We start from the raw sequence: 26,763 nt of genomic DNA, 5'->3' as shown, positions 1-26,763 counted from the left end.
CAGATTGATCTCTATACCTTCCTGGCAGCCATTGTTTCCCATTTGTTGCAGTACGCTTTGAAACTAAACTTGTAGGGAAGTGATACCCGCATTGGGAGAAATGTAATTCATTACAGTGAACATTTTATCATTTATTTTGTTTTTCTGTCAAAGTTACATAATTAAGTGGTACTGAAGTCTAGGAGCAGTTGCTGTTATGAAAAGCTCAATTTGTGTTCAAGGACATCACAACATGTGATGTTTGATAATGAGATGCCAAGAAACACTTTTCTCATGAGCTGTGTTTAGAAGATTAAAGCCAGAAGATGAACAATAAGCGAACACCAGGTTGTGAAACAGATTGAAAGCACCAATGTGGAGAGTTTTCAAAACACTACTTGCTCCCATGTGAAGATTATATCATTTGGACCAAAAAAATTGAAGTGATTAAATACCGACTGTTATGAACGCATTACCAGATAAACGCTTTTTGTCTCTGCAAACTGACGAGTGTTAAGGAATGAACGGGAGCAAAATGCACCTAAGAGACCACTTTTAAAAACGTGGGTATGTTTTTGTCTGTAGTTGTTTACAGTACAAAATACTTACACGGTTAAAAAAATGATTTCATCAAGCTATAGTTTTTGCTTGACAAATAAATTAATTTAAAGTGTCACATAAGAGTCAATTCAATATTTTTTAAAGCTATCGCTTGGTATCTAAGATATATTGAAGGCTTTTCTTTCTAAACCCTTAATTGATTAATAGAGAAAATAAACAGCATTATTCATTACAAGTAATACTCAGTTGCAGCCTTATAGTTAATTATGTTATCAGATGTGAAAAAGTTCCTCCAGAGCAAAATAAGACATTATAAAGGGCTCAGAGACACGGACCATGGCGATTAAACTGATTTTTATATGTAAATATATGTAGAGTAACTCTTTAATGTGTCAAAAAACAATACAAACATAATTCTAAGAACTACAGACACAAAAGCTGACCGTTGATAAGAATGACAGGTTATCCCATAACAATAAGCATTTGTGACTAACGGACATAAATCATCGGCGGGTGGGCGTGGCCGTACCTTGGTGTATGGGTTCTCCATCCAGGGTGGGTAAGAGGACGTGGCCTCGTTGGAGTCGGCCTGGTAATAGAACAGGTTGAAGGTCTCCTTGCAGCTGCGGTGGTGCGTGCTCCTGGAGGAACACTCCATCATGGTGAATCGCAGCTCCACGTACACCTGAGACGCTCCTCGTCGCTGGATGAAGCCGCTGCGCAGCCAATGGCTGGACGAGCTGTCAGTCTGACAGATCTGATAGATCCTCACGCTGTTGTTCTCCTCGTCTAAACCGCTTACTTCCTCCCACTGAGTAAAGAAAAAAAGAGGAGAACAAAGAGTTGTCAAAGGTTGCAAGTTAAAATGACATCCGACCCAGAAAACTCGTGAACATTTTTTCAATTCTCCTGGAGAGACTTTCACGAGGGTCTTTAAAAATAATTCATCACATTAAAAGCCCAATTCATCATAATAATGCTGCGACTCTTCGTTGGCCCTCTGCTGTACTGCACCTGTCAGTGGCCCGAGGGACAGATCTGGCCTGCTGTGGATTTAGATCCAGCCCAAATTTGACTCTGGGTTGGTAAATCATTCCTCCTGCTGAGCTGCAGCCCAGCAAGTGGGAATACAAGTCTCACTTGTCAAACAGAGCACACTGCTGCACACAGCATCCGAGACAGACACAGATTCCACCCTTCAAACACACTTTTAGACTAAAATACAAGGATACAGAGGGGGATATCACAGATATACGTACGAAGCGAAAACCCTCCACAGTAATTCTACATTTGTTGGGGAGCCAAATGCAACCGAAAAAAGCTTTAATGTTTGACTTCTGAGTCAACAGCAAACATGTTCACCATCAATATGTTCCCAAGAGCGGGAAACAAGCTAGAAATTAACATACTCAGGGCAGAATTGAGCAGATTTGCTGAACTTGAGGCTCAGAAATTCAGTTATGTAAATATGTAAATCTTCAAAATCCATTTGCAGATGATGTGTTGAGTGAGGCAGAATACTGGTCTGAATGAATTACAGTGCAGCAGAGCCCTCAGAGCCAGGTTTGAATCACTCGGAGGGGAGAATTTCCCTTTTAATTCCAAAAAATAAATACTATGGACTTTGGCAGCACATGTTTCTGTGTACAAAATGTTTTCTGTGATGAAGATGTATGAAATATCCCACAGGGCTTGTCTGGATTTGACAATAAATCATTTAACAAAATTGTTACAAGTGTTTTTTGAAAGCAAATCAGAGGGATGTGCAAGAGTGATGTCGTCATACGTTTGACATTCCTCTCAAGAGAAAGCGTACTGTCGGTCCGAACCAAGTACATTTGTTTCATGCAGAAACGTTCAACCTGGTTGATCCTTTGTTATCGCTGTTCACACAATATTTGAGTGTGTGATTGAAGATCAGTTCCCATCACTGTTAGACCGCAAAATGATATTGATGATTTAATTGTATTGTGTCTTCACACTGGAGGTTTAACATGAATATTAGGTTTCATTTGGGTTTTTAAAGTTAAGAGTATCATAATCCTTCAATGATATAAGTAAGTAACCATATATTGCAGCTCTCGGCATCTCCTTATCATTACTGGTTACAACGCTGTTAGAGAACAGAAAAATGATATTTTCGACAATGTGAAGCTTTTAATAAACGGCTTCAAATGATAATGGTTGTGCAAATTATTTAGAGACCGTCAGCCTGTTTTGCTTTGCCTCTTAATCAAAGCGGAGACACATTTGTTGAGTATTTGTCTGGTTTTAGAACCATCTCCTTGCCAGCATCACTAAAACCATTTTTTTTTTTTTTAAACCAGCAAGTTGAGCAGTTTGGGTCACTGACGCTGTTGGCAAAATACACCCGAACAACCACTCCTCGGATGATCAAATTACAAATATGTCTTTTTCTGGCAGCGGTATTCAAAATTGTGGGCAGCCAGTAACTTCAACTTCCAAGGTTGACGGGATATATCAAAGCATCTGCTTTCAATGTACTTTGAATCCCACATTCGCCCTGGCGTTTCCTTTATTCTGTCAGTTACCTGCCATATAAGGAGGTCTGTTAAAGCCAAAGAAACAAAGGAACAGCTGGAAGCCAAAAATCCCCAGTCACCACAAAGTCTGTGTTAGTAATACAGATAACATAGTGGAGCTGGGGTTACATACCGCAGGTTTGGCATGCGAGAAGATGGTCCATTTGAGATCAGAAGTCTCCGTCTTCGTGTTCATCAGGACCTCTGTGATGGGATAAACAAAAAACATTGCATGACTCACAGCAGGAAATGTAAACATGACACGTCTAGGACTCATTTACAATCAGAGAAACACACAGGTGACTTTAAAATCAAAGAGTGTAGATTATAAATATATATATATATATATATATATATATATATATATATATATATATATATATATATATATATATATATATATATATAGTCCCACGTTCCCTGCCAAGTATCCGCTATGGCTTACAGTGGGATTACGGGAGAAGATGGAGTTTCACCAGTCAATTACATGTACAGAAACATTCCCACTGCTCTAAAATTGTGTTTCTTCTTCTGTTTGTTTTTATTCCCCCCACGTCCCTTGTGTTCCCGGCTGCACACCATGCCTGTGGTCACACTAAACCTGCTGCAAAGAGTCCAGAGAGAGTCGGGACAAGTAGTTGGAACAGGAGAACTGACTTAGATACACACTCTCAAACATCCGAATGTAAAGATTTAAGCCCTTCCAGTCACGATCTGTGATTACAATAGAATTGATTTTTTTCTTCCTAATCTTTTGAGGGGCAGGCTGCCAGCTCACAAACAATCGGAGCAGTTCCGCTATGATTCAGTATCACAATAAAATCCCGGGGCTTGAACTGCATGCAACTCGGTGCAGAGTTAGCTCCGGGTGAAGGGGCTTCCTTTCATGTGAGGGCATCTTTCTCCCCCAGCTGTCTCGGCAGATTGTCTCTGCTGAATTGTGACTAGTATTCATACTGATGGGATGAGGTTTCTGTCACAGACCGGTTTTTAGAGCCCTACGTGTTCCCCAAAGAAGCTCATCTCAAGGGTGAGGCCGTTTGGTTTTACCAATAAACAGGATTTAATGCGGCTCTCCGGTGTGCCGCGATCAAGGCGAGCACTTGCATGAAAATGGATGCTGGAGGAAATGGGGGTTTCAGTGTGAGCTTATCATCGGGGTTATTAAGATGTTTTGTTGAATTAGGCTTCCAATATAAGTCTCGACAGTAAAGTCTGGCATCCAATACTCTCAGTAATACACACTCTATACACACACACGCGCACACACGCACGCAGCGTGAGAGCGACTTCATGAGCTGGGATTAGAACAACTTTTTTTCCAGTTTTCTTTGATGGATTTCTTTTTCCACAGATTTAGTTTTCGACACGTTTCTTTCTGTTTTAGTACATTTCTTTTTCCATTGTGTTATTGATTTGAGCAATAATGTTTCATATAAATAAAACAATGCCTGCAATACACTATAACCATGTTTGGAAATAATATTGAACTTTTAATAAATTGTTCTTATTACATGCATAAAAGAAATGTCTCCCTCCGGGTTCTGGATGAGGTCAAAGTTATGCTTTTCTCAACTATTTAAGATGTGTTGTTTCCACTTACAACTTCCACATCTATTGTGCAAAACATCTGTGCTGAATACAAGAGCAAATCAATACAAATAAAATTTAACACACAGATTAAGTGAATCCATTTGTATTTAAGTGGACGGTCTTGTTGTTCTTTAATATTATTTCTTCTAGTGGCGCACAATCCGATTCATGGATCATTTCATATTGCCTCTAAATGGCTCCCAACATCTTAATGGCGAGCCGGCCGCTCATAGCTGACAGTGCTAACGGTGTTTCTTGGAATGGGGTGCTACGCTGTCGGTTGGGACGGTGCTATCAGCTGTAAAAGAGCGCCGCTGAGCATCAGCCGTAAGCTAACCACTGGGGAACTAAAAGCATGCATTTCCACTCAGGCTTTGTAGACAAAGCAAGGAGAAGTCCACACACACACACACACACACACACACACACACACACACACACACACACACACACACGCATGCACGCACGGCGTGAGAGCGACTTCATTCTCTGCTCAGATAGAAATGACTCCACTATATATTTACAGTGATAATAGTTGTTTGATGATATTTTAATGCTCTAAATGTTGAATACAGCTCATCTAATGATTTACATTTTCACACAAACTCAGCTAGAAATTTATGTTTCTCATTGTCTGGCTCTTCTGTGTGTGAATAAATGATTAACCCTTAATTCAGTGATTGATTAATACGAAACAGATCAGCAGCAAGTTGGGTCATCAAAACATTGTCTCGTTGCAGCTTCTCAAATGTGAGAAGTTTCTGATTTCCTTTGTTTGATATCGTTGTGGATTGAAAGTATTTGGGCAAAGCAACCTCATTAGTAGCCCTTAAGTAAGGAACAATACCTACATCTAACATATTTTGTCAGCACATCTCCTAAAGTTTGATGCTCGCCGGTGTCAATGTGAGAAAATATGCTGACAGATTCATGAAAAAAACTCCTTCCAAGTTACTATCTCTTTGTTCAATAACTGATTACAGTCAGTTTCCTGTGGAAGACTGGATACAGGAGAAAAGGATGCTTGGGAAAATCTTTTACAGAGAAAGACGTGAAGGCAGTCAGGAACTCCTTATGCTCTATGAATATATTTGAGCAACAAAAACGCTTGTAGTATTTTATAAAAATAACTGCAACGCCCACAGTTACTAATCTCTATGATGCTGTGTGAAGTAAGAGGCAATCACATTCATTAGCAACCCACATCCCAATGAAAAACACATGAGGGCAAAACAAAAACTCGGAGATAAAGCAGAGTCTGACCGGCACTTCCTACTGAGACAAATGTTCCAACTGACGCCATTGTTTCACACTGTATTGACAGTTAAAGATCAGATACTGCGGACTAGCTAAGCCTATTCAGGATGGACTGTTAAAACTGTCTCTGCGGTCCTTCCACACTTAAAACTGAATGTAAAGGGATGTGCGGATAGTCTGGGAAATCAGTTTGCTGTTCCACTCTGCTTCATGGAGGTGATAACCTTTTAAATTTAATTATCCTACGTCCCAGAGTTTGAAGTTCCAATTTTTCTAAAGATATATAGTGCTCCACTGCTTTCATGACTTTAAATTAAAGCACATGTTGAACTGCAACACATGAACATTTTAATACAAAATGATTAACGATGAAAGAACAAGAGGAAAACATCTCGTGTCACCTATAAATATCCGACTCCTAATATGCTTGTTTTTTCATAATGATTTCAATGATCACTCGATCACGCCCACTGCTGCTCACACCGTAGCTCCTGCTAATTTAATACATTTCCTCAGTGAACACATACTCTTACTCTCACTCTCTCACACACACACACACACACACACACACACACACACACACACACACACACACACACACACACACAAACACACACGCAGAATTCATCCCCTCCTCGTCCCCCCTTTCACTGCCGTACGGCCAAATCTTCTAAATCTTTCTTCTGGCATTGAAAGCGTAATTTTCTCGTTCTTGTCACCTGGCTGACCAGCGCATGACATCACTAAACATCATGGTAAATGAGACTTTAATCAATTATTTATGACCCTTTTCTCTTTTACAGTCTACTCATTTTACTCTCTCTCTCTCTGTGCAAACTCCTCGTAAAGAAACACATACATGCCTCTCTCCCTCTGCCACTTTAAAACCACAGCAGCCCCACCGGCTTTATAACAACAATCTGAGGCGATAAAGAGGAAGAAAGGAAAGAGGAGAGAGGTGGGTGAGGAGGATAATTGGATGACAAAGTTCAGGCCAGGGCTTTCCACGCATTTCGTCTAGCTCGAGTTCACTCCAGCATAATTTAAAAACACACATTCATAACACTCAGGCTGCCCCGCCTCCACCTATCGTATCCACCTGTGCTTCATACGCTGATCATTTTGTCTTTTGAGGGAATGGAAAAGAAACTCCACCAGCCCTTCTGGCATGATAATCATTGTTTATCACTGCTCTATCATTACTTTATGAGACAGGATGTGCGAGCGTGAGTGTTTCGATGAGATGGTGAGTGTTTCTCTCATGTGCACGCACGGACCTGTCTTTCACTCAAGTAGACTCAGACTTAAGCTCTGTTAGAGGAAGCTGGCGTTTCCCCGACATTCTTACAGCAGCGGCGGCCACCCACTGCCGGAAAATTGCCCCGAGTGTTAGAGAAATGTAAGAACAATGAAGATTCGTCATCCGGCCATATTTAACACCCAAAACAAACAATTGTACAGTAATTACAGTACAATTGCCACATTAGGAGAGAGAAGAAGTCTAAACTGATACTGGCAAGAAGACTTAAAGTGAGCCTTCGAATGACATTTATGGATACGTTAAAAATATGTTTTGATAACATCAGATTACTTTTTACTCCAGGTAAAAAGACCGAGAGGCAAGTTTAAAGTAGTTGTGTTGATTGTGTGGAGAATTAGCATGGTATGCTTTTTTTCTAATAATCAGACATACCGTATCAGAGAAAACACAGACACGGGAAAGGTATTGCGTTTTCTTTATGAAAGGCAGACTACAATAGAGGGTGTTTTCTTTTGAAATGTAAAACCTGACCCTGTATTTTTCACAAAGGGTAAATATTACACCTTCATTTTCTATAGGGTTTTCCTCAGCTCAAATTCGAGAGCATGACCCATTTGCATTGAATCCGTTGTTCGCCTCCATGTTAATGTCCCTGCGTGTGCACCCTTTCCCCCCTTATTTTACACTTTCCAGCGTGGCTCTGGAGTGTGATAGGGAAATTATAGGCCTATGAACATTTGCCCTGCTTCAGCTACAATTAGACCTCATTTTAATTAAAGAAACAGAGTGCCAATTACCCTCGTACACCAAGAGAAATGGGAGACCGAGGGGAAGAACAGAGATAATAAAAAAGAGGAATGTGAGAGGGGAAGAGATGTGAAAAGAATTTACAGTCGACAAAAACTAAATGCGCTTGTCAGTGTGTTTTTCCAATACTACAGCTGCGTTCACTAAGCTACTTGCCCTCAGTGTCATATTTCATCTCAATCTCAGTTGACATGAAGCCGTGAAAGGCTGCTAACAACTTGGGATCATTATAATGGATTTCTCTATGCTTTAGTTTTCTGTCGCAACTTCCCAACAACGAAGCCATTGACATGAGCCACATGTCGCTTAATTATATAAACATAAAAATAAACACTGAAATTATTTTTTGTCAGTGAAATACAGTGCATTTTTCTTTCTTCATAAAACAATTTAACTAATACAAGACAGAAATTTTAAATAGATCATGAATTGCTGAGCAAAGGAATGTCATCTGCTTGCGTAACGTTTGTTTGGTGGTTTTGGGACTTGAAGTGGCTCCCCTCAATGCTCCATATGACATTTCTTGATAGTAGAGTTACTGTCCTCCAGGTACAACTCAAAACCTCATGTGTTTTGGGTGGAAACTGCTACCACATGTTTGAAAATATCCAAAGCCTGAAATCAGACCTGCTTATGGGATGTTCTGGTGCCTCGGGCAATTTAATACCATGCATGTTTCGCATTTAAATGAAAGGAATAGTTTAACATGTTGGAGAAAGCGCTTATTTCGCTTCACTGCCAAAAGTTGGATGAGAATACCACTCTCATGTCTGTGCCGTTAGCTTATAGCGCCAACAGAATGGAAAACAGCTTGTCTGGGTTTGTACCAGCCTTTCTGCTAAGCTAAGCTAACTGGTTGTAGCTTCATAATCATCACACAGACATGAAAGCACTTTTCTCTAACTTGGCATGAAGCCTGAAAAAAGTATTCCCAATATGTTTAATAATTGCTTGAAAAGAAATCCCCCATTTTGGTCATTTTTACTCCATTAGCAGATGTTTCTAAGTGAGGCCAATATTTATACATGATGAACAGGTAAAGTTAATGAGGTTGTCTCCATTAACATTAGCTTGATGGATTACAGCTGCGACAAGAAAAGTCAGTGAAGTTTGTTTTGTTCGTTGGAGTATTCAAATTATTCCTTCGCAGGAGATTATCACTATCAATAAATAATTGGAGCAATTGTCCTCCAGATATTATTGAGCATGTCCAAAAAATATCGCTGGTTAATCTTTGAAAATGCAAATTTTTTACGTCAGTAGAACTTGGGTCATCTACCAACAATGCAAACGATAAAAAACGATTTCCCTTGACAGGGGTTACAGCGTTGTTTATGTGAGTGTAGGTCAGTGTGTGCACGTGAACATAACAATTTATGCGCTCTGTGTGTGCTCTGTTTGTGCGTATTTGACAAGAGTTGTGTCTACTGAGATCAGACCTCGGCTTCCTGTAGTTCCCCCTTCCTGTCTCCCGGTCTGGTTGGAGGGGCGGGGGAGGTGGGGGGGGGGGACGACGACCGCCAACAAGCACATCACTCACTTTAACCCCTTGTCTACTGTTTGACAAAAACCTCCTCTGACACGTGCAGATGAGCTCAGCTACTGTAAGTGTGTGTGTCAAGGAGTAGTGAGGGGGACGCTGGGGACAAAGAGAAAGTGTGAATGTTTGACACTTTTTCTTTCTTGTCTTTAGGGACGCATATCAATACGTGCTGTGGTTAGTCTCTGTCCCAGGACAGCGTGTGACCTGGTTAGGGAGGGAGCTTCATGGATGGAAACCAAAAGGTGTGAAACTGCTGAGCATGAAACTGACTGACTCAAAGCACTGAGGATTAAATACAGGTCATCAGAGGTTCACTGGACCGAATCATTACATTAATCATTTCCAGTTAAACATGTGTTTCCCCCAATCAATCCCCAGTTCTTCAGCTAATAATAAATTCACGTTAACGCGGAAGCTCCTTTGAGTTCTAGTCAGTCGTGTGTCCGCCGAGCGAATGTTCTCCTCCCTGGGAAAACCCCCTTTTCTAATTGTAGCATGAATACATCTGCGTATCATAAGGAAAAGGATTTCACAAAAAGTTTCTCTCTGGTGTTGGAACACAAAACAAATGTAAAGTGGAGGAGAAAGCTGTTGCATTATTCAAGGCGGACAAGTTCAATGTGAATATTTACTTTAATCACAGTGGTATAAAACGTTTTGACCCTCACATAAAATGGGAGGTTGAGGTTAAGAAGATATAAGACACCAACTTGGTGCTGAGGCTTTTTATATCGCTGCCGAGAAGTAATGAGTCTTGACCCATGACGTCAATTGGAGAACAGCACTTGAGCATCATGGACTCAAACAGTCTTCCTCCCTCAGACAAACAAAAACTTCTTAGCTGTGAGGCCAAAGATACTCCCAAAGAGACTCCCAAAGAGACTACCAGATGAAAAATGAACATTATCTACAGAGAGGTGACATCTATGACCATTTGACAGTATATTACAGTGTTTTATAGAAAGTGTTTTTCTGACATGTATGCAACAGGAACTCACTAATATTGGCGAAAAGAAGTGAAAGCAATAGATTTTAACAAGAAGGAAGGAAAAAGGAAACAGACTTCTTTTTTTTCTTGCTAAATTGTTAATCATTCGCAACTCACTTGACACATTTAAGAACTCAGAGCTTTAAACACATAATGGCACTATCTCTCAAACACCGTGATTGATTAAATTGCTTCGCTTTACAGCATATTTCAGCTACTTTGGAATATTGATCCGTAGCCACTGAGTGAATTCACCTCCCGCTACTTCCAATTATGGGCACCACTCTCTGAAACCCCTCTTCAAAAATAACCCGACTCTGTGAAAAACTGAAAGCCTTCTTGAGAACATTGTTGCAGGCTACACCAACTCCCTGGTGGTTTCCTGATACAGAATCCTATAGCACGAGGAATGAATTACAAAGGAAAAGCTTAAAAGACTTTTATTAACTCAGTATATTTTAGGGGGGGGTACTGCATTTTTTTAAGACCTCTGAATCTTCCACAAACCATAGCATCTTTAAATAAAGAATTAACTATCTCACATGACAAAAAAAAACATCTGACAATCTTAAACCAGGTGAAGTTTAGCGTTTGTGCTTTTCAGTTGATCTACGAATCGTTGCAGATCTATCCATGACATTCTCCTCTCCATGTGTTTCCTTCCTCTCCTATTGTTTACACTAATTGTCTCTTTCCCGCTTCATCCATTATTTCTTCACCTTAAATTCCCTTTCTCAGATGACAATGATATGAAATCCACATGCGCCCAGAACTAAACTCTGCCAACTAAAAGCCTAAGGTATAAAACTAACTAAATATACAAAGATATTTCAGTTCCCCCACAATACCTGCTTGTATCTAGTTTAATTTCCTACACTAAATCCCACCTGCGAGCAGGAGGAAAGTTCCTTAAAATGTAGGTCACACATGTATTGATTAGTGCCACCAGACACACGTATATTTATCTTTATGTACATCGTAACTCTGCTGCTGGAGTCTGACTGAATTGAGGGAATATACCGTAATTCTAAAATATAATTAGATTTACAATTATCTGGCCTTTGAAAACAAGGGGAGACGAGGAATGCCTTTTTTATTATGAGCATATTCCACCTTTTAATCTTTTAAACTTGTGAGGTAATTGCCTCTGAGCTTAAAAAAAGTGTATAGTTTCTTTTCATAGACCTTGATTCTAAAAAATTGAAAGGCAAGTGCCTTAGTTAACAAATGTGAGCTGCACAACACATTTGAGCACTTTAGCCTTTAAAAGACAAGTTTTGTGATGCCGCTCTTTAGAGGCATGCTTGCTTTGGTAAAAGGTTTTACTTTGTTGGATGTTGTCAAAGGCTACAGTCTGTGATACTGCAGAGTAGAAGAGAAAATGACTCAAAGCCATACTCATCTACTTAGAAAGGATGTTTAGATTTGGAAATGGCACTTGTTTAGTAATAGAAATTACATATCCTCCATCATCTTGGGAGGAAAATGCGAAACTAAAATGGAAAGCTGCCAAGACCCTTGTGAACCAACTTTAAGTGTGACAACTTCATACAGACATTTCCCTGCTGCGAACTGTATATAAAAAGTGCACGTAGTCAATATGACGTCAGCAATTAGTTTAATCTTTTAGTCATCGCCATTTAGTTTTTTCCAACTAGTAGGGATACAAAAGAGTGGTGCTTAGTACAACATACAACGCTGAATAAGACATTTTTAGGCCAGCAAAAAGGTTCAAATTAACTTGTATTAACAGAAAAAACACTGTGAAAGGGTTAAAGTTGTTGTAGACTAGCAGACGACGTACAGCTAGCGACCTGTCAATCACAAGGTAACCCCACCCTAAAGCATACCCTGCTTTATCGTTTGTTTTACTCTAAATGGGACCATACGTTACTCAATGAACATAATGCTGACTTAAAGCACACTTAAAGCTGGAGATTGAGACCATAAACTGTTTGCTGAAGTTATAAATCAAGTGAGAAGGTCATTTTCTCTTAGACTTCTAAACAATCTGACTTATATTTGAAACTAAAGAAAGAATGCAAGTTTAAGGCACTTCCACGGGCACTTTTGCGGGAGTGATCATGAACCCTCAGTCTGTAGTCAGATCTGCTCTAAACCAAACGAGCCACAAGTTGTACTCTCTTTTACAGAAGGCTTGAAGGCAGCTGAGCGTCTGTGGTGAGCGGTGTGATCGCAGCTGAGGCGCCTTGAGAAAGTGCAGGTTATGTGCTTGTTTTCAAACACTTTCTCGGTCGTCTTGTCTTCTCCTGTCCACGGGGAGGCCTAAGGTCAGGGTCAGTCATAGACTGGCACCCCTGCAGAGCGGACACTTCGGAGACATGCAGCGCTAAAATCTGGGATGATCTTCCTCACCAGCAGGAGACTCTGCCACCCACAATAATTGGACCAGATAGTTTGCCAGTTACCATCGGTACAGATGAATTATGAGCACGTTTTGCTTTTAGGTCATTTAATCATAAACAGAAAAGACTGGGATGAATTCCAAAATGTTGTAACGTGTGTTCACTCACAGGGCTGGAATGATATATTATCCTATAGAGTTGCAGCAGCAAAATGAACTCCCATTTGTGAGCGAGAAAAAAGCATGGAAATATGAGCTTTTATAAACTAACATATGACAGGTGGTGACCTATCTGATTTCAAATCTGTCTTGATGAAAAACCCACATAGCTCTATCTACCACTGAGATGCATCTAACGAACTCTCAATGAGCCCCAAAAATGTCTACTGCTGTTCTTTTAACACAGAAGTGATATCAAAGCCTTTACTAAAGCAGAATCTACAATTCATTTTAGGGGGGAAGAAATAAATCTTGCAAAGAAAAAAAAACGACACACACACACACACACACACACACACACACACACACACACACACACACACACACACACACACACACACACACACACACACACACACACACACACACACACACACACACACACACACACACACCATTCAGTGACTAATCTGCAGTGGGAGGTGGACAGCTTGAAGCTAACATTGCAGACTCCAGCTAAATAAACCATCTAAGGATTGACACATCTAAGTAGAGATACAAGAAAAACAGACTCTCTGAGAGAATCTTCTCTTGTATCTTGACACATCTCCATTTTTTTCCATATCCAAACATCAACAGACACACTGGGCTAATTCTCTAAGCCTGTGATTGGATGTTTGTGTGGCCGATATATCGAAAATAAAAAAGATGGATGAATGTTTCTGCCATTTGAACAAAGAGCATCCTTTTCGTTCATTGACCAAACACAGTGAATTTAGTAGTTTGAAAACAAACTGAATTTGACAACCGACAGCATCTGAAGAATGGACCGAGTTTAATAATACAATGACTCTTCTTCAAATGAACAGACACAGTTGAGCTGAGAAAGCAATCAGTTATCATTGAAGCAAAAGGGTGATACGAAAGAACACGAGGGTAAAAACATTTTTTGTGTGCAGCAATCCTTGAAAATAAGATGCCGAAGCATCTTATCCAAAAAAAGGTGTTTAATGCTTCTTTAACTGAACTGACCCACTCCTATTTGGAGCACGACTCCCTGTAAAAGCTTTAGCGGTGTGCAGGCTGTAGGAGGGCAGCTAGCGCACAGGAATGTGTCCGTTATGCCGCTGGTTCAGTGCGGTATATGAAAGCAGGCCCTGGGAGACATGCTGAAGCCGTGTGTATGCATGAAGGCGGAAGCAAAATATGCACGCGGGTCTCCAGGTTGATGTCGAACCAAGTGAATTCCATCTGAACTTAAAACGGGTATATCCAGCACCAGATGTAGGTCAACCTTTGACGCAGTGAGAAAAATATCCCAGACTCATATTGAATCAAGCCTACGGATGGTGCGTGCTTCAAGCTGAGCAATCCTGACATCAAGGTTGCGTCATTTTTTTAAATCAATTCTTGAACCCCCCTCCCCTCTTCCCCCCTTCAAGATTTAATTCTACGTTTGAATGTAATGACAAAAAAAACCCACAAGGCACCAGACAACAAGGTAGAAACGGCCTCACAATAGAAGGTTTGTGACACAATGCTCAGCGGGCCCCTCACAGCTGTGATTAGTGTGTAAGATAAATGAAGAAGATGGACTTGAGATAAATAGCTTCTCCTTCTCAGTATAATTAAAGGCCTTTTTAATCCCTCTGTTATAATCACATATTCATCCAATCACATGTACTGTATCTCACATATCTGGCCTCAGGTGTGTGTGATTACAGAATGCAAATAGGCAATATACACATACTTTGCTCATTATGCAGCGTGCAGACGTGCACGTACTTGCATCGTCTCTCTCTCTGCACTTGCTCTTTCTATTTCGTCGACTCATGCCGGTCTCCCCGTCTCTCCTTGACTCACTTCAAAGAGAACCCCCATCCCTCTAAAAGTGCCATTCTCCTTGGTGCTTATGGCTGATAGGCTGTGGCCTCATTCCCTCTCTGCTGCAGCCTGTCCCCATTGTGTCCCACTCTCAGAGAGAAGCGTGTGGGTGGAGGACAGACTGGCTCTCCAAAGAGAACGCCTGACATGGATGTATGGGCTGGAAGAGTATCCTCTCGCCGAGCTAAAATATCATCCACCTGCAATTCCCGGCTGCCATATGCATCCTTCACAGCCAGAAAGGGGGAAAGGGTGAGAGAGAGAGACACGGACTGAGAGTACTTGTGGCACTCGGATGCCTGTTTAACTCTTGAGGAAGCTAATCATCGGATTGAGGTGCTGAGGATGATGGGCTACAGGCTTTCAGAGAGGGAGGAGGTTGCTTTAAATGCAAATCCCTTTCTTATAAAAATCGGTTCCGTTTAAAAGGATTTCTGGGAAACGATCCACATTTCCACGGCAGGGGAGACAGTCAGCAAGAGAAAACAGCATAGCACCAGTCAAACATCAAGGAGACAGAGGACGTGGAGAGAGTAGCAAAAGAAAAGGTTACATGTCTGTGAAAGAAGGGATTGAGGCTCAAGTAAGGCCTCTTAGATAAAAACATCCTTTCTGCGTTTGAGACACTTAGTGATTTTTAGTTTAGACTGAGAAGCATTATGCTATTCATCATGCTAGTTACGTCACGGAGGAGATAGAAGGGTAACGAATAAACAGATTATGTGGGAGACGGAAGACTATTTCAATTTTCAGAGGGTTGATGTAAATCTTTCCTTCCACTGAAAGCGATCCATCAGCAGATTACATAAATATGAGAATTGGATGTTTTTATTCCATTTAAAGATGACTGTCACGTGTTATTTGGCTGAATATATAAATAAAAAGCAACTGGTGAGTATTGCAGTATTTGTTTAAAGCCAGATACAGATGTGCAGTTGCATCTCTCGCTGATTCCATCAAACCATGACCAATCAACAGCATCGCACAATATTAACAGAGGTGCTTGTGGGAAAATTCTGAGCATCTTTGTCAACCCACTCACATTATAGCATGGAAATATATCCACTTCTCTCTTTTTTACCGCATCAAATATGAATGGATGCATCATTTTTAATTTACAGTATGTTTTAAATCATAAAACTAATGGAAATAAGAACGTATTACTGTAGTTGTCTCATCACTCCCATTTGGCCCCTGGTGCATCTACTTGTAGCTGTGTGAGCTCATTGTTCAGGATGGAGGCAGCACGTGTCAATTCAAGCGCAGAACAAAAGACGTTAATGTCAACTCCTTTGTTTAGGGTTGCTTTGGTTTGGGGGAGTGGGATATGTAACGAACCACTGCTGTGTGTAAAGTTCGCGGGAGACAGGATGACACTACAGCCCTGTTTCCATCAGCAGAGGCTAAAAAAAAAAGTGCTGATGATGTTTTTCACCCCAACAACAAGTCGGGCTTCTGCTTAACAAATCACACTGGCAGCTGCATTCTCTTGTTGCATTATAAAAAAGATGATTTGTAAATGGAAGGGGGTAACAGCTGCAGTAACATACCATGCTGCAGAAGCAGGAAAGATGGATTTACAATGCTGTTCAAATGGTAAGCACTATAAGTACAAGCCTCCTAGACAAAAATAATCCATTTTGCTAAAGAGACACTGCCTTTACTTGATGTTCAGCAGTCAATCACACATCAGCTTCCGAATCTCAGCTGTTTCTCCGCCATAGCGGATCTACAGTCAAGTTGCATGAACACGAGTAACACGATCCTCATGGTGCATTTCAATCCACCTGATTTTATGCAAAATTTCAATTTGCACATCAAAAACACGAGGAGACATGAAGGACTTTTTGTTGTTGTTGTAATATCACAAAAAGCATTTTACGCTCGACTGAGGTGGTAAAGAAAAAAAAAGAGCAATGGAAACACTTAAGAGATTACTCACGACGAACAGGAAGCATGTGACTTATGTGTCACTGAGGCTTCCACTCCACTGAAGTAACGCAAAACGTCGGTAGACGAAAACATCCATTCAGCGTGGAGCAATCGGGAGACTGTAACCTTCCTCAAATTAATAGATGAAAGAAACATAAAAGCCACATTTCCATCACATTTTCCACTTCCTTCTTATTTGTTTGGCTTTCAATGGTGCTCTTTTAATCTTGTCTTTTCGTTGCGTCCTCTTCTTCTGAGACTATTAATGGCAATCAACGTGAGAATTTGCAGCTGTTTTTCTCGATGCAAACATTATCATAACAGTTGTGGCTAGAAACTCACATTCATTTGCAGATTTACCAGACGATCTGTTGAAATGTGCACTACATTTGGATGGAAACGTGTCTATTGATAATAAGAGCGGCTGCCTCCAAAGCTGTAACACTTCAGATGATCACACAGGTAATTCAGTAGCACGATCTTTCAAAAATGCCCTAAGCCACGGAAATGAAAAAGGACAGAACAGAATATGCCGTCCAGCAGAGTGGAAAATTGTCCTCCCAGTTTAGATGAGTGCCGACAAGTTTGCATCACTTTCCAAAATTATGTTAATATCATTAAAGCGCTGGACCTGAGCAGGTGGAGAAGACTGCAGTGCTTTTGTCACCGGCTGCATCTTGCCATCGGTAAGAGAGAGAATGTGTGCAAGGAATAACGAGGGGCAGGGAGAAAAACAAAATGGGTACTTTACAGGTTGAGCTTGTGTGTGGGAGGATAAGGAACATTTAGAGCTTACATTCATAATGTCAAATAAGCTGGAAAATTGCAGTAGGGCTACATTTGTGAAAAGTATTAATGCTTGATAAAATAAAGCTCATTTTAGTCATTTTATTTACATGACACATTACATATATATTTCATAAGTGAGGCACTGCTAAACTAGTGTTTGTTTTTTTTCAGTGTGTGTGTCTGTGTATAGGTGTGTGTGTGTGTGTGTGTGTGTGTGTGTGTGTGTGTGTGTGTGTGTGACACTGTGTGTGTGTGTGTGACACTGTGTGTGCATCCTCATTACTAATTTCCACCCAAAGCTTGTTATTAATTTGGAACCAAAGTAATTATCTGATCAAGAGGTCTGTGCTTTAATCTTCACAGAGACAGAAGGAAGAAAGATCCACGCGCTGAACGAGCAAGTGGTGTGTGTAAGTGAGTCATTTATCCTTTCCTTGGAAAAGGAGGAGAGATTTGGCAGCTGTGAGCTTCTGCTACCCTCCCATCAGTTCACTACAGAATTCCCTACTAGATGGAGAACAAGGGGGAGGATGATCCAAGAGTGTGCTGGCAGAGGAGAGGGCCATTACCCAAGACATGGAAACCAGACATCTTGTTCACACTTGGTAAGACACAGATGTTCTGGAGTCGGACGGCGAGCTGCTACAAGCCCTCAGCTCCCGTCTACATGTCTGCCCTCCACATTGAGCTGCACCTGTTTGGAACCAGCAGCTCTCACAACGGCAGCACCGAGCCAAGTCGACTATTTCTGATTTACTCAAGGAACATGTTTAATGATTCTGCCACCAAAAAACCTGCGGGGCATCTCTTACCACGTATGGATCGGAGGTTAAGCAACTCTTACGTCCCAGAGAAAAAAATCTCTGCGTTGAGTGACAGAAGTGGAGTTCCAGCTGTGGAAGAAGCTACGACTCCTCTAATGGCCTGATCTCTGGCTCCCAGAAAACTCTGAGAAAATGTTTAATGCCTGGGAAAATCCCAAACTTCTCGCCTAACATACAAAGTCAACAGCCCCCCACCCCCTTCTTACACACCCTTCAGGAGACCGTGTGTTATGTCACATACTGTGTGCTGCATCCATGTGCAGTCTACGGTAGAAGCCGTACTGTAAGTCCAGCCCCTTCAAGAAAGGGCATTCAGCAGCGGATACATGACGTCCAGACTCAAATCCCGAAGCAGTTGACAGATTCATGTTCCTGCCACAGAGTATGTGAAGTCAAGCATGTTCGTGGTGTTCCTGTTTACAGCAGCTATTGATTGGAATAAAGATATCGGGGGGAAAGTTTCATTGTAAAAGAAGGACCCATTGTTTTCATGGTAAATTACTTTTTTTTTTTATTATCATAAAACACCTACCTCATGTAGCAGTACATGTTGGGATATAGCCAAAGAAATGGCTGCCGTGTCAATGTTTTGTATTAAGTTCATATTAGCATATGTCTCCATTCTTCACTCCGTGGTGCTAACTAGTGAGGGGAAATGAAATCCAGAAAATATACTTGTTATACCACAATGTCACCCTAAGCAGCTGTAAGCCTGACACAGTGCCAACCAGAAATAGCACGGTGGAGAATAAAGAGTAGTCTTCAGAGGAACACAACAGCATGCAGCCTACACAGCAGTAAGGTGCTTAAAAAAAATCAACTTGCGGTTCAACAGCTCTTTAAAGAAACCCAGTTGTGATCCTCTGATCCTCGATAAAACACAGGTCTACCATTTCCCCAAAAACATGTTATAGCTAATGTTTTGTAGAAATGTTGCCGCTACATCATTCCTAATGAACTTAAATCGAATTTTAGTTCACTCCACAGCACTGAAACGACCCTAATACTAACACAAAAAGACAGAGACATGGCAGGAGATTAAAAATAATAAGACACCCAGGCCTAGTTGATTCTGATTTGTCAATGTGGCTCACTGAGGCTCAGTCTTGCACCCCTGCATTAAGCCAATTATCCAGACACTGGCCCTGTTGTTATGCTGATGATGCCGAGCTTTACCCGCCCATAAAGAAACAGACAGTTTGAAAGCATAATTTTTCTTTAACTTCATGACAGCTTATGTCTTACTTGTCCCTCCTGGGTTCACAAAGCTGATCCAGGACCTGTTAACGTCAAGTCGGCTGCCAGAAACTAAAATAAATCTTGATCCAGACTCTATAGTGTTTGATGTATTTCCCACAATGCGTCACATGGAGCTCTACATCAAATCACAGAAAAGGACATCTGCCCTGTATCATCCTCAGAGCACTGAAGGTCTCGTTATTGATTTAAGGCGAGAGGGTTATGAGTCACAAGGGTGCAGCCTGTAGACCTTTGACTCTCAAGTGAAAATGTGTGTCTAAGTCTTACAATTTAACTTCCTTAATATATCAGTGAAAAAAAGAAACCCATAGTTTTGTTATTTCTTTCACAACACCGGGGGGAAAACACTTTCAAAATAAAATCCTAGAAGGAGAAAACATAAAAGCATTGTATGAACACTTCCATAGCGGTATTAATGCTATGTATGTTACATAAAGTGATTTTAATTATTGAGGTGTATTAGCATATCATGCTCTTAAAACTTCTTGTGGTTTTACTGCACTCTCTTTTGGCAAGGAACAGGATGTCATACTAATTGGGCATCTCACTGAGCCGTGCAACCACAGAAAACAAGCCTCGGCAGCATTTGAAGGAAACAAACTCCAGACTCACCTTCCTCTGCAGAAGCCAGGAGAGCCCAGAGCAGGAAGATGCAGCCCAGTAGCACAACGCTCCTGTATGTCAGCTCCATGGTGTTGTTCCCAAATGGTGAACAAATAACCTGTCCTCTGTTGCTCTGTTTCGCCTTGAAGTAAAAACGAAGTGGCACTGGCAGCTCGGCTGTGCACTCACTGGCCGCAAACCAGTCCGCATTTAAAGTGGACTTCTGGATCAGGGAGCCTCTCACAATGTCAAACACTGCAGTAAAAAAATAAAATAATAATAACGCTTTGTCTATCGTGAAGTTTCAGTCGATCGTAAATGTAAAAAAAAAAAAAAGCACGTTAAACTGGTCTGATGCGGCTGCGGACGGACTAGAAACTTCTCTGAATTGTCCAACTTTGCGTTGTGATGAAAGTCCGGATAGGAAGCAAACAGTCGGCTCCTCTCTCACCTCTGGTCCTCTGTCAGCACACAGGGTGCACGGTCCGAACTTGTTGTATCCTCGGCTTTAAAACGCTCTTTGTGCTCCACGCGACTTCTCCCAATGTGTCTCCCCCTCGGCTCGATGACCGCGCAGGCTGAATCCGCACCCAGGGCACCTCACTGCATATGTGTTAGTTGCGGGAGATAATCATCATCAGCAGTCGGTTCGTACCTACTTCCTCATGTTCTCGTCATGTTCGGCAAACAGTCCAGCAAAGTGTGTTGTTGTTGTTGTTTTCCTTCCCTTTAAAGCACAAGACACAGTTTTTGCCGCGGGGGGAGAAGAAAAAAAAATCACGAAAGGTGGTGGGGGTACTGTGCGACACGTCTAGTCTGGATTAACAGATTGAAAAATAGACTGGAGCTAGGGATACAATGTCGAGTTTGTTCTGTGGATATTCAGCAGCCTGAACAGACTGCGGTAACTAAAAGTTGTTCGCTACAGTGGCGCGTAGGGACGACGGCTGTGAGCTGGTCAGCGAGGACTTCACCGCCGCATCAAACCCCCGAGTCGAATGCCACCAGCAAGCTCCGCCCACAGACTATGGTTTCCATAGCAGCAAAGTGAAATACACGTGATAGCGTAGAAAGTTTCCGGTAAGCGCCTTCAAAGTAAAACCCCAAATCTCAGCTAAAATCTAAAATCAAGAATTACAGTACAGTTTCATTCGCTTTTGCCAGCAATATTGGTTCTTCTCGCTGTTTCAAATCCCTGTGCTGGCTCACCAAAATGTGGTGGGTTTTGTTGTTTCTTTACCCATGAAGCATGGTTCGGGTTAGCTGTAAGCTTTTACTTTGACAAAAGATTCACACTACTTTCGGTGTTATTTAGACTATTACATATGTCTTGACCCCAAAACAACAATGTGGTCTGTCCTATCTACAAGTAGCCTATTGGCATGCTGGTAACTGTCACTTAGATGAAATCTGCAGGTAGGTGCTGGTAGTACCAGCCTCGACACTATCCCAATCCAATATACAGATGTTGGCATGCTCCTATCCAAACTGGGCCTGTTCAAGTCCAAGTTGGTCTGGAAAGCAATCCGATTGTGTATGCATTCTTAATGATAAACAAAATCAAGTTAATCTAGAAGGAAATATGTCTTGTACAACATGCAATGACTCCCCATTGAGCCACAAAGCAGCACTACTGAATGATATAATACAGGACTTCAAGGACACCTCTGCTGGCCAGATAACTTCTGGCACTGGGGATTTGAACACTCAGCCTGCTGATATTGTCTCCAGTTAAGGTCAATTATGCTGAAGTCTGGGAAATGCAGATAGACCAATAGGCTGTCACTTGACTCATGATGCCAGTAACCTGCTTTCTTGCAGTCTAATGAAAAAAAAGATAGATTTGCATAATTAACTCTGTGAGCATTATAAATGAGCTAGTATGCATTTGTGCTGCCTTTTTAAAACGTGTATGTTTTATGACATCTCTCTTTTAAAAGTGCATGTTTTCCAACAACTTACCATCCGAACACAGCCTATTTTAATGAGGGCCATGACATTACCGATTCATTACTACATCAGTGTCGCAGCGCAGCCTATTTTCTTATTTAATTAATGGGTGTTTTCCTCAAGGGGAACTGAGTGGAAACACTTTTTTGAAGACGGTCTGCGGCATGAATAAGAGAAAATGCTAATTTTAAGTCTAAATGGCAAAATGTAAATAAGATATCTGCAATTCAAGCTCACTAACAAGGCCAGACCAATGTTTAATGTTGGCAAGGCGAGTCCAGTGTTTTTTGTTTTTTTCTAATGTCTGGAATAACTTGGTGAAAGGCATTAAATGTATCCATTGACATCACAGGCTAATTAATACATGCAATGTTGTATCTCCCAAAATTATTTAAGAAAGAATATGAAAATGTACAAACACACTATGATGAGATCTCTGGCACGAAAGGATGTTTCTCAACGCCCGTCCCCATTTTAAAGTATTTACTGTAAAAGCTATCTTTCAAGTAAGATCAAAAGATAGACACAGCACATTTAGGACTTGTCCTTGACTTTTGTTTTTTTCAGAAGATAACGCATGCTTTGGTTTTCCTTTTGCATTTGCATGATCAACTGCACTGCACATATTGTATGGCCACAAATTATAATCTGTTAAATCAAAAAGAACGGTCCACAATTCCTCCAAACTCTGTAATAATCCCTGTTGCTCACTTCTGCAACAACTGCCTTTTCTTTTCCTTTCTGTACCTTTGTTAATATGTTAGCATGTTGCATAAGTGGATATAAACTCATAACAGCAAGCATACGGTTGATGCTTAAGGGTATTCCAGTCACCAAAGCTGTCACATTCAGTGTACGCTGTGCATGAAATTCTTCTTCATAAGCTTTCACTTCTAGCATTGACAAGCAGCAGTGGGAGCTTCAATGGGAAGTAATTCTGAAACAAACAAGTCAGAAATGTCCCTGAGAGGTTACAGTTTTCTTCTTCACAGTGAGTCTATGATTCGCCGTGAGTGTAAGACAAAAGAGATTTTGCATCAAAATGACCACCAAGAGAAAACATGGCTCTTTGCCAGCTGTTTGTGCACCCAATACTTCTTTTTTTAATACTTCCTATTTCTACTTTTTTTTTGTTGCAGAGGCTGTGTTATCAGACACCTAACTGTCATCCTAGTTTTATTGATTTGACTTTGGTGAATCACTGACTTTTTGTTTAGTGCCAACAGCAAGTCAAAGATTTTTACTTATGCAGTGTAATATCTCACAATCTGGATTGTACAGACATTTATGGCTCCTTCAATCTTGCTGATTAGTCCCCTGATTCCTCCTCTAGCGCCACCACATGGTTGACATTTGTGGTTTAACTTAAAATTAGGGCTGGGTAAGTTAACAAGTTAATAATACATTAACTTCTCAATCCTTTAACAGCGTTAATTATTCAATCATGCGTTAACTGCATGTTCTGTTTTGTTTGCATTGGGAGGGTCTTTTAACTGATTTATGTGTGTGCGCATGCGCTTTCGTAGCCTCACCGACAGGCAGTGTTGACGACTTGCTGATTTGAGGCTGACGTGAAAGCACATATTGTTTATGTTAGTTTCTGTTCTCAGCGAGTAGCGAGTGCTGCCGCCTCACAAAGCGCTCACAGGCAGAAAAAATCATGCAATTAATCAGTTACATTTTTTCAACTTTGCCCAGCCCTAACTATTGGATGGACTGCCATGGCATGTGATACAGCCATCATTGTCCCCTCATGACTTCCGTGAGCCCTCAGGGTTTTCTTTAGCACCATCATCAGGTCAAAGTGTCAGTTCATCCACTACTTTATGACAAAATACTTTGTATTTAGAGCTAATTAGCTAATGTTAGCATGCTAAAAGACTAAAATAAGAGGGTGAACATGATACACATCTGTTAAACATCATCGTGTTTGTTATTACATTGATATTAGCATTTAGCTCAAAGTACCTGTGAGCACTTTTGATTCATTGTTTTGCACTGAGAGCCAGGGATTAGACCATCAATGACCCTACGAACAATGTCACACCCCCCCTCTGCCTAAGCTATAGTCATGGTTGCTTTAGTGTTTGTTCATGTATTCTCTCCATATTGCATAGAAAGGTGGTCCTTTAAAAGTAACAGCACACTGAGAAGTTAACTGCAGTTTTTGTATCATTTGAGGTTGGGACTCCCAACAACTGAATGGTCATAAAGGCACAATACATGCAATGACCTAAACAGCTAAAAGGTATTTAACAGTACTCTATATTAGCACACCAGGAACAAAATCATTCTCAAGTAAAAACATATGTAAACATTTTCTTTGCCAAGCCTCTTGTGGGACAATGCACAAGCTATTTTCTTGACTCACAACAGAATCACCAGATAGGCATTTTCATTTCTGATTCTGTTCTCGGAAATAAAGCACTCTTTCCAATGTCCCCAAAAAGTCTTTATGTTTGCATTTAGTTTTTTTTCTTCCAGCAGCACCTATTCAGTCTGTACTCTGTACCGTTCACTCTTCTGTAAATCTGTATTCAATATTATTTCGGGAGGCACTTGGGTGTGACATTCAAAGCATTGTAAAATTCCGACGTTTGCATATTCCTATATCCCATCATCCTAATTTTGGGATCATATGTCATCCTTGCTACTACAAAATGAAAGTGTGCATTTGGCCCAGGTGACATACTAAGCCTTCGTGGGCTAAGCTGTGCCCTTGCAGATGCTACTCATAAAAGGAAACCTGAAGGCTATGTTTTAAAACCGCTGTCTTTCACTTGGTTCGGGAAATTTCAATGAACAAAGAAAATAATCTTTGTCACTTTGTATTCATTTCAAGGTTGCTGAATATTAAACACAGACGGTAATATTCCTTTGAAGCAACCGTGCTATGTATTAATTAGTGGAATGGGCATAGAGTTGACATTTTCTAACAGATGTAAAAATGACAAAACAATCCTCACCATCTATTTTCTTCTCACAAAATTTCACTATGCTCTGCAGGTATGGCTACAATAAGGTGTGTGTTTTTTTCTTCTCAACAGATTATTGTAATAAGCCTTTAAGAGTGAGAAAAAGGCAGAAGAACCCATTAACTTTAATCCAACTAAAGTCTGGGAGTGCTGGTACAAAACCACAGGAGTCTTTGTTATCTTAATCTTAAAAAGACAGCTCTTTTCAAACAGCACAAAGCAGCATCTTAAAAACTCTGCACCACACCCTATGCTCACCGATTTGAGGATGAATCATCTGATCACTGGGAATTCGGTGTGATAGTGGTAGAGAAGTACCGAAGCAGCCAAAGTGACATCATCCTGAGCACAAGACATAAACAAACTCAAGTTGTCCTACACAAACACTTTGATGGGTACCAGCTGGAACCTCATGTGTGGAGGGGGCAAAAAAAAAAAGAGAGGCCGAACCTTTGCGAGGAGGATACGCAGCAGGCTGAAATGAATAATAAAATATGAACATGGAAAGGATCTGTGTTGGATTCTCTACTCCGGGCTGTAGCTGTCATGTTGTAATGAAGGTAACAAATGCTGCTGACAACCTCCTGTACAGCCAAAGTGTTTGGTAGACAGATTGAAATGTCTTTGTGAAATCTGTGACTAACTGTTCCTGTTGCAGCTTTGGAAACTCTTTCATAGAAATATACCCGGGGGTACAATCATGGACCCGAGAGGATTACCTTCACCAAAGACTTGTATCTGAGTGAAATAATACAGACATTCTGAACTGATCGGTAAAGAGACGTTTTATAAGCCTGATGAACATATGTGCATCTATTATCTGGAACATGGCCACTCATTATAAATACATGTTTTCACCTCAGCATTTCTTGTGATAAACCTGAAGTCTTAGAGTGTGTACTGCAAGTTATGGCTCCAAGTAGAGGTTCAGTAAAGCTGATTCTGAAGTTCAGCTGGTGTGCCTTCAAGCTGATAATAATTGGGTTTGGCCCAAATGTGTGATGGCTTGTGTTGTACTAAAATGCTTTCCGGCTTTCCCGTGTAGAGATATATGAGCAGTTTAGAGGTTGCTTTGAAATCTTGAGATAGACCCTGTTTGTCTGTCTCCCATCACACAAGTTCTTTCATCCAAATCCAGCCGCGTCACTGCAGCTCAGGAGCCCAGTAGCAAAGAGATGCTACTCCCCAGCCTATTGTGAAGCAGGCTGCGAATAAATGACGGTAATACGATACAGAGCTGACTTGCAACGCATCATGACTATCACCTTGATCCCACTAAAGAGTTCTGGCATTGAACATTTGACAATTATAGCGTTAATTTCACTCCAACAGTCTTCTCATTTTCATCGTGTTTGGAGTGAAATTTGAATTGCTGGCTTGATTAAATTATTCCATTTGGAGGCATTCATTCCTCGTTCCTCTTTAGTTTATAATGACTGTCCGCCCTGGCAGTGAAACAGGATGTTGGAAACGGATAGTGCGTACATCTG

General features: G+C 40.9%; 1 protein-coding gene across 1 annotated transcript in view; it reads right to left on the bottom strand.

Annotated features, from left to right (window-relative positions):
• LOC137802182 (ephrin type-B receptor 4a-like) overlaps positions 1–21,329 on the bottom strand; it is a 34,422-nt gene extending 13,093 nt beyond the window's left edge. Inside the window, exons 1-3 of the mRNA XM_068599825.1 lie at positions 20,358–21,329; positions 3,217–3,287; positions 1,070–1,351 (exon numbers count right to left, since the gene is read on the bottom strand). Coding sequence (XP_068455926.1) covers positions 1,070–1,351; positions 3,217–3,287; positions 20,358–20,436 — 432 coding nt within the window. The 5' untranslated portion in view covers positions 20,437–21,329. The remainder of the gene's footprint in view (positions 1–1,069; positions 1,352–3,216; positions 3,288–20,357) is intronic.
• Between the last annotated feature and the right edge of the window lie 5,434 nt (positions 21,330–26,763).

This window comes from Clinocottus analis, unplaced genomic scaffold (genome assembly GCF_023055335.1).
Source record: "Clinocottus analis isolate CAN_PGR_092001 unplaced genomic scaffold, fCliAna1.0.p SCAF_5, whole genome shotgun sequence".
NCBI lineage: Eukaryota > Metazoa > Chordata > Actinopteri > Perciformes > Cottidae > Clinocottus > Clinocottus analis.
This window is presented reverse-complemented; position numbering and strand designations above follow the sequence as displayed.